Here is an 18,503-nt window from a genome sequence, read left to right as displayed (position 1 = left end):
TTTGTCACACAACACAATGCCACAGACGTCTCAAGTTTTGAGGGAGCGTGCAATTGGCATGCTGACTGCAGGAATGTCCACCAGAGCTGTTGCCAGATAATTTAATGTTAATTTCTCTACCATAAGCCGCCTCCAACGTTGTTTTAGAGAATTTGGCAGTATGTTTAACTGGCCTCAGAACCGCAGACCACTTGCAACCACGCCAGCCCAGGATTTCCACATCCGGCTGCTTCACCTGCGGGATTGTCTGAGACCAGTCAGCTGGACAGCTGATGAAACTGAGGCGTATTTCTGTCTGTAATAAAGCCCTTTTGTGGGGAAAAAACGATTTCTGATTGGCTGGGCCTGGCTCCCCAGTGGCTGGGCCTGGCTCCCCAGTGGCTGGGCCTGGCTCCCAAGTAGGTGGGCCTATGGCTGCGCCCCCTACCCAGTCATGTGAAATCTATAGATTATGGCCTAATGAATTTATTTCATTTGACTGATTTCCTTATATGTAACTCATTAAAATCGTTGAAATTGTTGCGAGTTGTGTTTATATTTTTGTTCTATATATGTTATGCATGTTCCACCGGAATATTTAAATTTGCCAATGTATTTTCCTTTCAAGTATTCAACAGTGATAATGTTTCGCATGAATTGCAGCAGATTATGAAGCTTTCAAAGTAAATATTTCAAGGACAAAACCACACACACACACGGACTGAACTAAACTGCTGAATAAAGACCATTTTGCCAAATCAAATCAAATCCAATCAAATTTTATTTGTCACATACACATGGTTAGCAGATGTTAATGCGAGTGTAGCGAAATGCTTGTGCTTCTAGTTCCGACAATGCAGTGATAACCAACAAGTAATCTAACTAACAATTCCAAAACTACTGTCTTATACACAGTGTAAGGGGATAAGGAATATGTACATAAGGATATATGAATGAGTGATGGTACAGAGCAGCATACAGTAGATGGTATCGAGTACAGTATATACATATGAGATGAGTATGTAGACAAAGTAAACAAAGTGGCATAGTTAAAGTGGCTAGTGATACATGTATTACATAAGGATGCAGTCGATGATGTAGAGTACAGTATATACGTATGCATATGAGATGAATAATGTAGGGTAAGTAACATTATATAAGGTAGCATTGTTTAAAGTGGCTAGTGATATATTTACATCATTTCCCATCAATTCCCATTATTAAAGTGGCTGGAGTTGGGTCAGTGTCAATGACAGTGTGTTGGCAGCAGCCACTCAATGTTAGTGGTGGCTGTTTAACAGTCTGATGGCCTTGAGATAGAAGCTGTTTTCAGTCTCTCGGTCCCAGCTTTGATGAACCTGTACTGACCTCGCCTTCTGAATGATAGCGGGGTGAACAGGCAGTGGTTCGGGTGGTTGATGTCCTTGATGATCTTTATGGCCTTCCTGTAACATCGGGTGGTGTAGGTGTCCTGGAGGGCAGGTAGTTTGCCCCCGGTGATGCGTTGTGCAGACCTCACTACCCTCTGGAGAGCCTTATGGTTGAGGGCGGAGCAGTTGCCGTACCAGGCGGCGATACAGCCCGCCAGGATGCTCTCGATTGTGCATCTGTAGAAGTTTGTGAGTGCTTTTGGTGACAAGCCGAATTTCTTCAGCCTCCTGAGGTTGAAGAGGCGCTGCTGCGCCTTCTTCACGACGCTGTCAGTGTGAGTGGACCAATTCAGTTTGTCTGTGATGTGTATGCCGAGGAACTTAAAACTTGCTACCCTCTCCACTACTGTTCCATCGATGTGGATAGGGGGTGTTCCCTCTGCTGTTTCCTGAAGTCCACAATCATCTCCTTAGTTTTGTTGACGTTGAGTGTGAGGTTATTTTCCTGACACCACACTCCGAGGGCCCTCACCTCCTCCCTGTAGGCCGTCTCGTCGTTGTTGGTAATCAAGCCTACCACTGTTGTGTCGTCCGCAAACTTGATGATTGAGTTGGAGGCGTGCGTGGCCACGCAGTCGTGGGTGAACAGGGAGTACAGGAGAGGGCTCAGAACGCACCCTTGTGGGGCCCCGTGTTGAGGATCAGCGGGGAGGAGATGTTGTTGCCTACTCTCACCACCTAGGGCGGCCCGTCAGGAAGTCCAGTACCCAGTTGCACAGGGCGGGGTCGAGACCCAGGGTCTCGAGCTTGATGACGAGCTTGGAGGGTACTATGGTGTTGAATGCCGAGCTGTAGTCGATGAACAGCATTCTCACATAGGTATTCCTCTTGTCCAGGTGGGTTAGGGCAGTGTGCAGTGTGGATGAGATTGCATCGTCTGTGGACCTATTTGGGCGGTAAGCAAATTGGAGTGGGTCTAGGGTGTCAGGTAGGGTGGAGGTGATATGGTCCTTGACTAGTCTCTCAAAGCACTTCATGATGACGGAAGTGAGTGCTACGGGGCGGTAGTCGTTTAGCTCAGTTACCTTAGCTTTCTTGGGAACAGGAACAATGGTGGCCCTCTTGAAGCATGTGGGAACAGCAGACTGGTATAGGGATTGATTGAATATGTCCGTAAACACACCGGCCAGCTGGTCTGCGCATGCTCTGAGGGCGCGGCTGGGGATGCCGTCTGGGCCTGCAGCCTTGCGAGGGTTAACACGTTTAAATGTCTTACTCACCTCGGCTGCAGTGAAGGAGAAACCGCATGTTTTCGTTGCAGGCCGTGTCAGTGGCACTGTATTGTCCTCAAAGCGGGCAAAACAGTTATTTAGTCTGTCTGGGAGCAAGACATCCTGGTCCGTGACTGCCATAATGCGTGAAAAGGAGAAATGTATCAATCTCTCATTCTGTGTTGTTCAGCTAGGAACATAGAGCACTAAGGAGGACACTCCTTTTTGGTCATGTTTTATACCACATGTATTACTCATAGTCTAGGTAGTCTAGGTCCCAAATGACACCCTATTCCCTACATAGTGCAGTACTTTTGACTAGACGCCTACTCATCTTACCCATAGGTCCTGCTAAAAAAAAGAATATAAAGTGAATACAGAATAAAGTGCACTTTACAGGCAATAGGGTGCCTTTTGGGACGCTATCATAATCTACCATGATTGCCGTCTTTGCTTTGGTCATGACTTGCCACAATGATATCAGTGATTATATGATAATCATAGGCTGATATAAGATCTGTTTTTCAGGTGAAGAGGACTCTCCGCACAGCCAAGGAGACCAAAGAGAGCTCCCTACTGAGGCAGCACAGACAGGTGTGGAGCAGAGAGAACATCAAACTAGCCAATGCAGGGTAAGAAACCCCTCCCAGCATACCTATCACCAGAGTGTGAATTATACCATGGCATTCGGGGGATCTCTCTTTTTTTAAATTATACCTTTATTTAACTAGGCAAGTCAGTTAAGAACAAATTCTTATTTTCAATGACGGCCTAGAAACAGTCTGTTTCTGAAGCAGAACGACAGATTTGTACCTTGTCAGCTCGGGGGTTTGAACTTGCAACCTTCCGGTTACTAGTCCAATGCTCTAACCACTAGGCTACCCTGCCGCCCCTTTCTTCACACGACCTCCTTATTTTTTAGTAAAGACGTCATTTAACAGTAAAAATATATATTACCTGTCAATTTGGCATTAACACAACCAGTAATGATGTTTTCATCTTATTGTCAAACAAATCACTTCAAAAAGTAGGCCTCCTGCGCATGTTCGCCCACTCCAAAATAATTTCAGCATCCAAAACGCACCATTTAATGAAGACAAAACACCCAAAAGTGTAATGACATTCAGCGATGGTCACTGGGTCTACACTCTTGTAGCCTGAATTAATTGGTGTGTCTTGCTGACAAAATGACCTTTTTTTGTAGAAAGAAAATTTGAGACACCTGAAAAGGGGCTGAGATACGGGACTGTGCCAGGATGACAAGTGCAGCAACATGGGAAAAGTGGTTTAAACCATGAAACAGAGGTGGGGGGTGTTTGTTTCATTTGGAATAAGCTTTTATTTTCATATTTACCATTGCAGCAATACAAATAGCATTTTAAACAAAGGGGTGAATGGTCAAATTAGCATTATTTACAGCACTCCCCCCTCCAAGTTTGGCTTTGTTTCATTTGGGGGGAGGGGAGCTCATGTCTCATTCAGGGGGTTTAAGACCCCCTGGGCCCATCGCACTCTGCCCATCACGTCCATTACCATGAACCACTACACCAAATACTGTGCTGTAGTCTTTACCCGCCCTACTCGGCCAACAGGTCTGGCCAGCACCTCTCCAAGATAAAATAAACAAAAAATAAGCCCCTATAAAATGGGAGATTCAAGATGGCTTTCCATAAACAAAGCAAGAAAGAAGGGAAGAAAGGGAGCAAGAACGAGTGAGGGAGGGGGTCTCAGTGGAAGGTGCTAGCTGCTGTGGCATTGCAACAGATACTTTCCCTAGTGTGATGATGAGGCAGAGGAAGCAGAAGAATTGGGCTGCCGCGGCCCGCTGGTGTCATGCGTTGTGAAGTGAGAAGGGCAGCGCTAGCTCCTGGGCGCATGCTGCCGCTTCTCGGGGTAATGACTGTGTCGGAGAGATCCAAGGTTAATGGCGTACACAAGCGTGGGTTCCTGTAATGAAGACAGATACACAGATAGACAGGCTGCACCACAGCGCCAGCACATATCCATTGAATTCATTAGTGTGCTGATTATGTAAGAGAGGAGAGAAAGGGTTTGTTTCCGTAGTTACAATCCCATTCGATTTTAGCTGGGACTAATGTATGAGCATGCGCCACACACTGTGTTGATGCATCCCAAGTGGCACCCTATTCTCTGTGGGCCCTGGTCAAAAGTAGTCTACTTTATAGGGAATAGGGTGCCATTTGGGATGTGTCCTGTAGTGCTGGTACAGTATCACTATGCCTAATGGAATTCCCTTTGCTCTCTTTTCATGATGCAGGGAAAAGGCTGAAGCTGAGCTGCAAGGGTTTCTGGGACTGAATGGTCTGGGCAGTACAACAGACAAGGAAGTACTCTCTGAGCTGCTGGACCCCGGTACAGAACCTCTCTCAGTCCTGAGTGCGTAGATACTGTTCCAGTCCCTATAGAGTGAGACAGTACTATGCTTACGTGTGTGTGTGTGTGTCATTAGAACTGCTTCTGGAGAGTGAGCTGGATGTGTTCAGGTGTGCCACAGTGGAGCCCATCTGGCAGCTGAGGGAGGACTTGCAGTACAGACTGACTGAAGTCCAACACCAGCAGCAGCACCAGCCTCCTCAGCCGGCAGACTGGGAGAAGGTACTGCACCAGGTATGTAACAACATGGTCGCTGCCCAAAATGGCACCCTATTTCCTATGCCCGTGCACTACTTTTGACCAGGGCTCGGGTCAAAAGAAGTGAACTAAATAAGGGATTTGGGATATGACCTGAGAGAGGAGCTGAGGCAATCTGTGCCCACTGCTTCAGAAAGCTGCAGAGGAACTTACTTATATCCATCTCTGTTTTTTTTATCCACACAATATAACGCAAGGAATCTTAAGGCATTCACACTCTCTGCAGGTAGCAGAGAGTGTGAATGCTCTGCAGATCCTACAGAGACTTGAAATAAATCAAAGTCCTGTTCCTTTCGCACAAAAGTCCTCAGGTTACCCACAGTGCAGCATTCATTCCTCATGAATCTGGTGTTTGTTCGAAATCCATGCTACGTATGTCACCGCTATTGACTGAATTCTCCTTTTGACTCCTGGAGGCTTTTTTATGCTCTGGGAGAGAATGGTGGGATTAAGAGCAGGCAGGAGGGGTGTCTTTAAAACCGGGCCATATAGGGGGATGAGGAAGACACTGCCAGCCATTTTGTCTGCCTGCCTCCCTGCCCCTGTGTGAGTGAGTCAGTCTCTGGCGGATCTTCATTCCCCATTTCTCTTCTCTTTCATCCAGACCCTGCTGTCTTCCCCACACAGTCCTGCCCACCTGAGAGCCTCACCACAATTGAGCTTCTCTCTCTCTCTCTCTCTCTCTCTCTCTCTCTCTCTCTCTCTCTCTCTCTCTCTCTCTCTCTCTCTCTCTCTCTCTCTCTCTTTCTCTTCTCTCTCTCTCTCTCTCTCTCTCTCTCTCTCTCTCTCTCTCTCTCTCTCTCTCTCTCTCTCTCTCTCTCTCTCTCTCTCTCTCTCTTCATTGTCTCTTCTCTCCTCTCCCATTCTCCTTTCACCCATTGACCAGCCACGCTTAAAACCATCTGCTTGTTAGAAGGTAAACGATAATAACTCAACTCAGCACTACTCTACTGACGGGCACTGAACTGAAGCTCTCAACTACAGCTCCAAGTGATTCTACACTTGTTGAAGTCTTGTTCTTTCCGCTGAGAACAACGACGTGTGACGTGTGATGTTTTGGAACAGTGCATACCCCGTTCGATGAATAATGTCATCAGTCAAGCGAGAGCCATTCATAAAGTGTTAACGAACACAATCAAGAGTTTCTTGTGGAGATGAAATACGGAGTTTCTTGTGAGTCACCTTTGTAATAGTTTCTCTCCATTGGGTGTAAGCATGCATTTGTCCACCTCTAATACATTACCCTGAACCCAAATGATGCTGGCGGATGATATATTTGAACATGATTACCTTGGTAGTAACATTGAATGCCATTCCTTTCCTCGCATTTCCTGTACGTTTTGAATGAGAACATGTGCAGGAGGAAGGACAATCTAATGCTTTTCTTTGCGATCTAGTATGTACTGTTGCACAATAGACTGCTTTCCTCTCTCTGAGTGGCATCAAAAATCAAACCTGTTAGAAATGGAAAGAGGGTATAATTAGAGATCATTTGGCTTCAGTGAATTGCTCTGATTATACGATTCACTGTTATTTGTCCACCAAGTTGAAGATAAAGCAAAACAACACTGGAAAATAGAAATGTGACATTTCTGTGGATCGTGTACTTTAACAGAGACATCCGTTTCCACTTCCTCTCACCAACACTTTATCAGATACAGAGCCCCTATACCATGATGGACATCAGAGGAGGGCAGACTGATATTTCTCAGATGTAGGGGAGACGAGAGAAATGAAGTAACAATTCCTTGAAACAAGAGTGTGTTTGTGTTAAAGAATTGTGTCTGTGAGGTCACCGTCCGTGTGAATCTAAAGATCTTCTCAACACACGCACAGGTCAACTCTGTGAAGGACCAGCAGGATGCCATCAACAGAAAACTTCACACAGAGTATCTGGCCATAGAGGAAGACATCCTGTCCCTGGGAGTGGAGGTACCTAGGTCTCACACCATTAGGGTTGCATAATTCTGATAACTTTCCACAAATTCACAGGTTTTTCCAGAGATTATGTTAGGAAGATTCCTTATTTCAAACATGTTTCAACCCTATCTCTTGCCACACTGTTTGATTGTGCTGCCAACAAATCCAGCCTTAATGTTTCACAATGTCATTTCAAAAGACATAACCGCATTGTCCTTTGCAGGAGAGTTCTACCAAAACTGCAGACTGTCTGGTGCCGGTAGACCAGGTTCCAGAGGAGTTTTTGAATATAGACTGCCCCTACCCTGGACTGACAGCCTCCTTGATCAAGGAGTTCCAATCCCTGTCTGAGAAGTACCAGTCCAGGTTGCAGAGTGTACAGGATCGCCTACAAGGCCTGGATAGGTAAAGAACTGCGCTGATCACAACTATAGTAGTCTCACCCTGAAGGTTGAATCCACTGGGCACAAACTGGTTGAATCAACATTGTTTCCACGTCATAAAAAAAATAACAAAAAGTGAACGTAAATGACTTTTAATCAACGTGGGAAACTGATTGGATTTGCAACAAAGAAAAGACATCAACGTCAAGGAATGTCAAGAATCTTTTTTTTTCACCTTCTAATCTAAATCCAACGACAAGGGTTTAAAAAATGTTTGATTTCACGTTGAATTCACGTTAGCTGACAACTCAATCTAGACATTGAACGGACGTCTGTGTCCAGCGGGTAGATCCTCCTGAGCTGAAGCAGGGGTTGCCTGATAGCCCGCCATTTTGAATTGATGTCTTGCTCAAAACGAATCAAAGCAAAGCGCCGGTGTTGATGCAGAGGGATCCTGCCGTGTGACATAATGATAGAGCACAGTGTGGATGTGGAACAAAGAGATGAAAGAGTCAGCTTGGTACCGTAGACCTTATACACATAAAACAAGTTTACCCTCCCTAGGGAGGCTGGCTGTTAAAAACAGGTAGTCTTAAGGTTCTGTCAGTCTACCAAACTTGTACGCACAGCAGTGTTCTAGAATGTTGGACCGTTTGCGTTCGTACTTCTTTTTTTAAATTCTCGGCGCAGCTCAAGCAATTTCTCCAGCTGTCAACATATTCAAATGAATAGAGGACACATACTGGGAGACGCGACGGTTGGGAATTGTGGGGAGGTGCTCGTTCGGGATGTGCGTCCCCCGTGGATGGTGGTCTCAGAGTACCTGTATCACAATGGGAAGCCAGACTGTCGCATCTCAGCGTCTGGGGACTATGATTTATGCTTAACACACCAGGGGGTTGATTACATCAATGCATTCTACTAATCTACTCATACTAATATTCATTTCCATTGATGCTAAACACAGCTACACACAGACAGACACAGACGGACAGACAGACAGACAGACAGACAGACAGACAGACAGACAGACAGACAGACAGACAGACAGACAGGCACACGCACGCGCACACACAAAAGAAAACCCCAGATCTTTATCATGCAGACATTCTTTGGTGAAAATGTAATGTTGACAGGAATGAGACGTTGTGTGGATGTCACTGTACAACAATTCTCAGCATGTGCTTTGTTGTGTTTGCAGCAGGTGATCCACACATGTTTCTCTTTGCTCCAAACTGTTCCAGGTTCTGTGGCTGGTCGGCAGATGACCATCTCCGCTTCCAGATGACTGTGAGCCAGTACCCTCCTGATCTGCACAACCACAGAGCCCTTTACATGGACTTGTTGCAAAGACTGTTTCCCCACAGATCCAGACAGGAGCTGGTCAGTAAACAACAGTAACAGCTCTGGATTTACTATGTATGCGTCCCAAATGGCACCCTTTGGGCCCTGATCAAAAGTATAACCTTTATGTACATTTTAGTGCACTATAAAGGGAATAGGGTACACTCTCCCCATGGGAGAACCATTTTTGGTTCCAAGTAAAACACATTTGGGTTCTGTAGAACCGTCTATGGAAAGGGTTCTACGTGGAACCCAAACGGGTTCTACCTGGAACCAAAATAGGTTTTTCAAAGAGAACCCTTTTTGGTTCTAGATAGCACCTTTTTTCTAAGCGTGTACCACTTGGGACACAGCCCAGCAAAGTGATTTGTCATCACACCCCTTTACATACACACATACCAAGGGCACATCCAATGCACACAGCACAGATTGAGAAAAAAACTCACCCAGCCATAAGGTGACTCTGGCTGGTATACAATCAAATGCACTCAAATCAAATGCAATCAAAATCCACTATCTGCAATCGACTGAATACCTGCCTCTCTCTGCCTCTCGACACACATCCTCTCCCAGAGCTCTGAGACTCTCTGTCTCTCCTCTTCATCTCCCTGGTCAGCGTGGTGCTCGTCTAGTAAATGATGTGCTTGGCAGGCTCTAGGATGTGCTGTGCCACCGTCTGTGGACACAGCTCAGCCCTCCACTCACACCACTGCCTCCGCTCCCCCGTCACTATGACAACCGCCAAGGACCTCGTCCCTTCCCTCTCCCCCCTCTCTCTCCTTTCCCAGACCTGTTCTCAGAGCTGTTCCATCTGGGTGCTACACCTAGGGCCACATTCAGCCTCAAGTGGCTGTGATGAGATAGATCTAGCCATTTCCTCCTGCGCTCTCCCTTTCTCCTCTTCCGGCCCGACAAAACAGAGCCAGAGTCAATGGAGTGCAGACTGCACCTAATACAGCTATTAGTCATAATTAAGTTGGCTCAATTCTTATTGGTAATCAGTCCCTTGAGCAAAATGGCCTAACTCATTATTGTGAAGTTTGTTCGGGAAAAAAAGCAGGCTTCTTGCCTCAAGTAATGTTTGGCATTGCAATGTTTGGCAAACTCTCGTTGACCTCAAACTGATGAAGAAGGATGTCCAGGGGTGAAACATTTTCTCCAAGATGAACAGGAAAGACAAGATCATCAGACAGTATAGCTCATGTATTTCAGCATACTTTTATTCTCGTAATACACGCAAAATGTGAGTAGTACAAACGTAGTTTTATTCTCGTAATATCGAAACACAGTGAATGATGGAACAGTGTTTTCCTCATACTCTGTTTGCTCTATTAGACACAAAGTGAAGCATGGAAATGTTTTACTGCATCGCAGTTGCATGTATTTGGCACATTTGTCCTGTATGTTTATGCTGTTGGAAAACATATGCTGAACAAAAATTTAAACCCAACATACAACATTTTCAATGATTTGACTGAGTTCCAATTCATATAAGGAAATCAGTCAATTGAAATAAATGAATTAGGCCATTAATCTATGGATTTCACATTACTGGGAATACAGATATACCTTAAAACAAAGTAGGTGCGTGGATTAGAAAACCATTCAGTATCTGGTGTGACCACCATTTGTGTCATGCAGCGCAACACATCTCCTTCACATAGAGTTGATCAGGCTGTTGATTGTTGTCTGTGGAATGTTTTCCCACTCCTCTTTAATGGCTGTGCGAAGTTGCTGGATATTGGCGGGAAACTGGAACACGCGGTTGTACACGTTGATCCAGAGCATCCCAAATATGCTCAATGGGTGACATGTCTGGTGAGTATGCAGGCCATGGAAGAACTGGGACAGGAATTGTGTACAGTGAACATTCCTGCGGTCAGCATGCCAATTGCACGCTCCCTCAAAACTTGAGACATCTGTGGCATTGAGTTGTGTGACAAAAGTGCACAAGGTTCACCTGTGTAATGATCATGCTGTTTAATCAGCTTCTTGATATGCCTCACCTGTTAGGTGGATGGATTATCATGGCAATGGAGAAATGATCACTAAGGGATGTGAACAAATTTGTGCACAACATTTTTGAGAAATATGTTTTTTGTGTATATGGAACATTTCTGGTATCTTTAATTTCAGCTCAATCCATGTCTCAAGGCTTAAAAATCCTTTAACCTGTCTCCTCCCCTTCATCTACACTGATTGAACAGGATTTAACAAATGACATCAATAATGGATCATAGCTTTCACCTGGATTCACCTCGTCAGTCTATGTCATGGGAAGAGTGTTTTGTACACTCAGTGTATGTGGCCATTGTCAATTGGCCTATTGTGAACATGAGGATGAGAGAAGTCATGACCGCTACTACTCGCTATTGAGCCAGTTGAAAATCTAGTTGAGCTAGTTAGCAACAACCAAAAATGTCCGAGCGGAAGACAGTCGTTGTACCAGGGTTAATAGAGCTCTGTTCAACTACTCTCCCATTCCATCTGCATGCAATCATTTTCTGAAGATTTATTTTGGATGATTGTAAGCTATTGTCCATCACCTTGCGATTCATGCAAATGTGATGAGAGATAAGGGAGTATTGTTTGATCATAGCAGGGCAGAGCAGTTGGAGACATATGGAACGGTCAACGTGGATGTTCTGTCCACAGCGGCCCAGTCAAAGCTTTGATATTAAAATCTGTTGTGTATCCTCTGTAGCACACTTTACCTGCGCTGTATGTGGCGAACAGTTTGCCACCTCTTTCAGGCCTACTTCAGAAAGGAAACAGGAAGAAAGAAGTGCAATGCTGTAAAAGAAAAAGGGCCATCCTGCTGCTTTGATTACGTAGCCTTTTGATTCATCTTAGTTGTTTTAAAAGCACAGCTACATGAATTGAACCATTGTGACAAAGGGCTCTGTTCTTTGTATAATTGTCTCTTTTGTGAAATAATTGCAGTTTTACAGTTTTTCCGTCTCTTAAGAAATGTTTCACTTGAAAGGGAGCATGGTGTTGTGAATGTGATTGGCTAATGGTTGGTCTTTGTTTGACCTTTGACCTTGTTCTGCACTCTCTTCTGAAAGATCGACTGACTCTGGACACTTGGACAGTGCACTTTTGATCAATTATAACAATCACTTCTACCTCGAAAAAAAGTATTCAGAAAGTATTCATACCCCTTGACTTATTCCACATTTTGTTGTGTTACAGCCTGAATTCAAAATAGATTAAATAGATTGTTTTTCTCACCCATCTAGTCACAATAAACCATAATTACAAAGTGAAAACAGTTTTTTAGAAATGGTTGGAAATGTAAAAAAAATCAAATGAAATACAGAAGTATCTCATTTACATACAGTAAGTATTCACACCCCTGAGCTAATACATGTTAGAATCACCTTTGGCAGAGATTACACCTGTTAGTCTTTCTGGGTAAGTCTCTAAGAGCTTTGCATACCTGGATTATACAATATTTGCTCATTCATTTTTTTAAATTCTTCAATCACTTGTCAAGTTGGTTGTAGATCATTGCTAAGACAGCCATTTTCAAGTCTTTCCATAGATTTTCAAGCTGATTTAAGTTAAAACTGTAACTAGGCCCCTCAGGAACATTCAATGTTGTCTTGGTAAGCAACTCCAGCGTATATTTGGCCTTGTGTTTTAGGTTATTGTCCTGCTGAATGGTGAATTTATCTCCCAGTGTCTGGTGGAAAGCAGACTGAACCAGGTTTTCCTCTAGGATTTTGCCTGTGCTTAGCTCTATTCCATTTATTTTTATCCTAAAAAAAACACCCCAGTCCTTGTTGATGACAGGCATACATATAACATTATGCAGCCAACACTGTTCTTGAAAATATGAAGAGTGGTACTCAGTGAGGTGTTGTGTTGGATTTGCCCCAAACATGATGCTCTATTCAGGACATAAAGTTTGCACACAGGATGCATGTTTTGTAATATTTTGATTTTGTACAGGCTTCCTTCTTTTCACTCTGTCATTTAGGTTAGTATTGTGGAGTAACTACAATGTTGTCAATCCATCCTCAGTTTTCTCCTAATCACAGCCATTAAACTCTGTAACTGTTTTAAAGTCCCCATTAGCCTCATAGTGAAAACCCTGAGCGGTTTCCTTCCTCTTCGGCATCTGAGTTAGGAAGGACGCCTGTACCTTTATCGTGACTGGGCATATTGATACACAAACCAAAGTGTAATGAATAACTTCACCATGCTCCAAGGGATATTCAATGCATTTTTAAAGATTTTTAAAAAATCTACCAATAGGTGCCCTTCTTTGCGAAGCATTGGAAAACCTTCCGGGTCTTTGGGGTTGAGTCTGTGTTTGAAATTCATTGCTCGACTGCGGGACCTTACAGATAATTGTATGTGTGGGGTACAGAGATGAGGTAATAAAAAGCATGAGTTGACGCACAACCAGAGAAAATGATTTAGTGTAGAGGTGCTAGAGGTAACTGTGAATAAACTGTAAGCTATAACAAACAAACAAAAATGCCTACGTAACCTGGTTCAAGCATTCATGACATTACCCTGAAGAAGGCACAGTGATGCTGAAACGTTGGTGGTTTACTCAATAAATGACTGGGAGTTTATACATAAGAGTGTGCGACTCTTTGTTTTTATAGCCTACAGAGACAAGGTGGTCATCTTTTCTTTTTATGTTAAACACTATCATTGTAAAAAAGTCCACTTTGACATTATGGGGCATTGTGTGTAGGCCACTAAAGACAATGACACAAAATCCCAATTGATTACATTTGAATGCAGGTTGTTATACAACAAAATGTGGAAAATGGTCAAGGGGTGTGAATACTTTCTCAAGGCACTGCAGCTTTACTCTCATAATGTATAAAGACAGGGAGTGCTAGAACAGTGTGTTCCTCATACTCGTTTTGCTCCATTAGACATACCATGAATCACATACATTTTTTACTGCATTCCTGCTGTGTGTTGTTGGCACATTTGCCCTTTGTCTGTATGTTGTTGGAAAACATCATTCCCTGAGCTCATCCACAGACATACTGTATGCGGCCATTGTAAATTGGCCTATTGTGGACATGAGGATTAGAGAAGTCATGACCGCTACTACTCACTATTGAGCCAGTTGAAAATCTAGTTGAGCTAGTTAGCAACAACCAAAAAATGTCAGAGCAGAAGACAGTCGTTGTACCAGGGTTAATAGAGCTCTGTTCAACTACTCTCCCATTCCATCTGCATGCAATCATTTTCTGGAGATTTATTTTGGATGATTGTAAGCTATTGTCCATCACCTTGTGATTCATGAGAGATAAGGGAGTATTGTTTGATCATAGCAGGGCAGAGCAGTTGGAGACATATGGAACGGTCAACGTGGATGTTCTGTCCACAGCGGCCCAGTCAAAGCTTTGATATTAAAATCTGTTGTGTATCCTCTGTAGAACACTTTACCTGCGCTGTATGTGGCGAACAGTTTGCTACCTCTTTCAGGCCTACTTCAGAAAGGAAACAGGAAGAAAGGAGTGCAAAGCTGTAAAAGAAAAAGGGCCATCCTGCTGCTTTGATTACGTAGTCTTTTGATTCATCCTAGTCGTTTCTAAAAGCACAGCTACATAAATTGAACCATTGAGACAAAGGGCTCTTTCGGCAATCTTTTTGACTGTTTTTTCAGCCCTAAGAAATTTTTCACTTGAAACGGAGGATGGCGTGTTGTGTGATTGGGATTGGCTAATGTTTGGTCTATCAAAGATGTTTGACCCTCGACCTTGTTCTGCACCTTTTCTGAGTGAGTGACTATCTGGACACATGGACAGTGCACTTATGATCAATTCTAACAATCACTTCTACCCTGACCGATATTCAAGTTGCACGTTCAGGTCACTGTCCCTGTCCTCACCAATGGACACGCCGAGACACTTGATATGCAAATGCAGTAGGTGATTTCAAACCTAGAATCATGAGGATTATCAGTGCCGTGGATGCTGAGGTTTAACAGACTGCACTATGACCCCTAGTGGACATAGCTGGTGAATGTTTCCGTTTCCAGTGGCCACGGTCAGAGGTCAATTGTCTGCTATTGCCATTCAATGGAGCTACCCAATGATGTTCCTTGGTATTTACGGATTAAATGTAGGTTTTCTAGTGGCCGCTCTGCCCTCACACTTATAACTGAGGCTCTGCAGGGGTTTGTCAGTCAGCAGCTGAATTAATACTGCTGTACAGCTTTAAGAATCCTTACAGAATGTGAGCGCATGCACACACACACACACACACACACACACACACACACACACACACACACACACACACACACACACACACACACACACACACACACACACACACACACACACACACACACACACACACACACACACAAATTCCACAAAGAGGGACAGAGAGAGAGACAGAGAAGGGAAAAGGATGATGGATCTTCTTCAAGTTGTAAAGTTATGCGTTAATAAACAAGCTGTGCTCGGGCTGCCTCTGGCACAGCGGCGTATGTCCCATTGGCAGATCTGTCAGCTCGCTCACGTTCAATAAAAACAGTCAGCCGCCTAATGCCGTCACACCGTCAGTTAGCCACTATTAGTCCATAGATGAATGGAATTCCCTCTGTTCCAATAAGGTAGCCAAGTGAAGCTGCCTCTGTGTGATTGCTGCCACAATGATGAATCGCTATATACAAAACGCTGGAAAGGAAAAGGTGCATTGAACACCACTTATCTAAACCAATATCAAGACCCGGGTGTTACTCTGTAGTATCTGTGTAGCTGCTTTAGCATGACAGTCTGATCTAATGTATCAATACAGGTTTGCATGTTTCTATGTCGCCCACAGTATATGCTATGCTATATATGTTGTTGCATATTATATGCTATGTATTACTTATATGTCACTACGACCAAACTTATTGTATCAGGAAATATCGCTACATAAGCCTGGCAAAAAAGGTCCCCGTGGCAAAAGAGGTTTCTAACCTCAAGGGTATTTGACTGGTAAAATGAAGGTTCTCGAAACCTAGAATAGAAAACACTGCAGCAAAACCTGTTCTGTGTTATGTTATGGTTGTATTTGTATCTCCATGGCGACAGTGTCTTTTTGCAGACGGACCACGAGCGGCGCTGGGACTGGCAGCGCTTCACCCAGACCCAGATGCATGTGGTGGCCCAGAGTTGGCAGCGGGATCGGGCTGACCTGATGTTTAAAGCCCTGGTGACCCTTGAGGAGGCCAGGCAGACCCATCGGGAGGAGCTGGCCCTCCACACAGACCGCAAGCACCAGCAGGACATCTGCTCCCACCTCAGTGACAAGGTAGAGATACATGCAGTACACTGAAATGGCATCTTAAATTCTGAAATGGCATCCTATGTCTGAAATTACATCCTGTGTCTGAAATGGCATCCTATGTCTGAAATGGCGTCCTATCTGAAATTACATCCTGTTTCTGAAATTACATCCTGTTTCTGAAATGACATCCTATGTCTGAAATTACATCCTGTGTCTGAAATGGCATCCTATGTCTGAAATGGCGTCCTATCTGAAATTACATCCTATGTCTGAAATTACATCCTGTTTCTGAAATGACATCCTATGTCTGAAATTACATCCTGTGTCTGAAATGGCATCCTATGTCTGAAATGGCGTCCTATCTGAAATGACATCCTATGTCTGAAATTACATCCTGTTTTTGAAGTGGCATACTATGTCTGAAATTACATCCTGTTTTTGAAGTGGCATACTATGTCTGAAATGGCATCCTATGTCTTAAATTACATCCTGTGTCTGAAATGGCATCCTATGTCTGAATTGGCATCCTATTGTCTATATAGTGCACTATTTTGACCAGAGTCCGCAGCAAAAGTAGTGCACTACTTAGGGAATAGATTGCCATTTGGGACACACACCTCTCTCTGACTGTGTAGAAGACCTCCACTAAGGAGGCAGCTAATGCCTACACGACTTTCAAAATCCTAATATCGGCGAGACTGTTTTTCATGTTGTTTTTTTTATCTTGCCAACGTAGTGGTGCGCACACTTAACGATCTGGCACTGAACAGTCACACAAGATTCTTTACTTGGTCGTGAGGATTATTGATACCACGCTATCTTGCGAAAACAATGATGTGATGAGAATGTTTGGACTCCCGAGTGACGTAGCGGTCTAAGGCACTGGATCTCAGTGCTAGAGGCATCACTACAGATCCTGGTTCGATTCCAGGCTGTATCACAACCAGCTGTGATTGGCAGTCCCATAGGGTGGCGCACAATTGGCCCAGCATCGTTAGGGTTTGGTCGTGGTAGGCCGTCATTGTAAATAACAAATTGTTCTTAACTGACTTGCCTAGTTAAATTAAAATAGCTAGAATGCAGGCTCAAAAAAGTTTTCAGTCAGACATTCATGCTTGCCATACAGAGTTGAAATTCCTTGCCAATCTTTTGAATTGAATAACATTGCTTGTGAACTTCAGAGGTGTAACGATTTGACACTTTGGCTTTACAAACGCGTACTGGTAGTCATCGTTCCTGCTTGAGAGTAGACATTCTGGGTGATGGGATACAGCGTCATCATCTCACCCGCTCCTTCTCTGGAGAACTCTCATTGGCTATTGCTGATCACCGTTCTCAAAACTTGACAAAATCAAACATGTTTTAAAATATCAGCCATGTATATCAGCCAAAATACGAAATCAGTAGCCCTCAGATTGAGTCTCTGTCCCGCTCACATTAAACGAGCGTCGGTGACGGCCACATGCCCCGAGTAGGCAACGACAAAGGGATTTTGTCGCCGATCTCAAAAACTTGTCTGGGACTGACAAATCGGGGCTAACATTGTGTAGTGTACACCAGACTTTACTCAACTCTCACTCACTGACATTTCCTCTTGCTAGCTAGCTTCTCATGCACAGTTCGGGATGCCACTAGTGATGGGCTGTGAACGCTAACAAGCTAATAAGGACAGCCTTGTCTTGCCGACATGTTGTAACTGTATTGGAGGGTTTGTTCGATTCGCTCAAAAAGCAAGTTGCGTACATGGAAAAAGTCCCCCACTCTTGCAGTGTGTCATCCTAGTAAGGCTTTCTTGTCAATTAACTGATGAACAAGTTATGTTTGTTTATCTAGCCGTCTATAGCATAGCTGATGTTTTTTATAAGGGGTTTGGAGATTTGTTTAACCACAGCTAATTAGATAACAGTAAGGACTGACCTCATGTTGGTGGCTTCCCTCTCTTTGTGGTCATGTACATGTATTTACACAGATAACATGACCTGATCTGGCATGTCTATGGCCCATACCATACATCAGAAACAAAAACATACATACAATGCCTTCGGAAAGCATTCAGACTTTTTCCACATTTTGTTACGTTTACAGCCTTATTCTATCATTCAAATCAAATCAAATCAAATGTATTTATATAGCCCTTCGTACATCAGCTGATATCTCAAAGTGCTGTACAGAAACCCAGCCTAAAACCCCAAACAGCAAACAATGCAGGTGTAAAAGCACGGTGGCTAGGAAAAACTCCCTAGAAAGGCCAAAACCTAGGAAGAAACCTAGAGAGGAACCGGGCTATGTGGGGTGGCCAGTCCTCTTCTGGCTGTGCCGGG

General features: G+C 44.0%; 1 protein-coding gene across 3 annotated transcripts in view; it reads left to right on the top strand.

Annotated features, from left to right (window-relative positions):
- The window catches only part of LOC118385796 (coiled-coil domain-containing protein 148-like), a 47,305-nt gene that overhangs the window by 6,719 nt on the left and 22,083 nt on the right, over positions 1–18,503 (top strand). For all 3 annotated transcript variants that reach the window (XM_052521976.1, XM_052521975.1, XM_052521978.1), the window contains exons 4-10: positions 3,149–3,252; positions 4,899–4,993; positions 5,091–5,248; positions 7,109–7,204; positions 7,416–7,597; positions 8,820–8,958; positions 16,000–16,206. In XM_052521976.1, coding sequence (XP_052377936.1) covers positions 3,149–3,252; positions 4,899–4,993; positions 5,091–5,248; positions 7,109–7,204; positions 7,416–7,597; positions 8,820–8,958; positions 16,000–16,206 — 981 coding nt within the window. The remainder of the gene's footprint in view (positions 1–3,148; positions 3,253–4,898; positions 4,994–5,090; positions 5,249–7,108; positions 7,205–7,415; positions 7,598–8,819; positions 8,959–15,999; positions 16,207–18,503) is intronic.

The sequence above is a fragment of the Oncorhynchus keta genome, chromosome 7 (genome assembly GCF_023373465.1).
Source record: "Oncorhynchus keta strain PuntledgeMale-10-30-2019 chromosome 7, Oket_V2, whole genome shotgun sequence".
Taxonomy (NCBI): Eukaryota; Metazoa; Chordata; class Actinopteri; order Salmoniformes; family Salmonidae; genus Oncorhynchus; species Oncorhynchus keta.
Note: the sequence above shows the minus strand (reverse complement) of the source record. Positions and strands in the feature narration are given on the sequence as shown.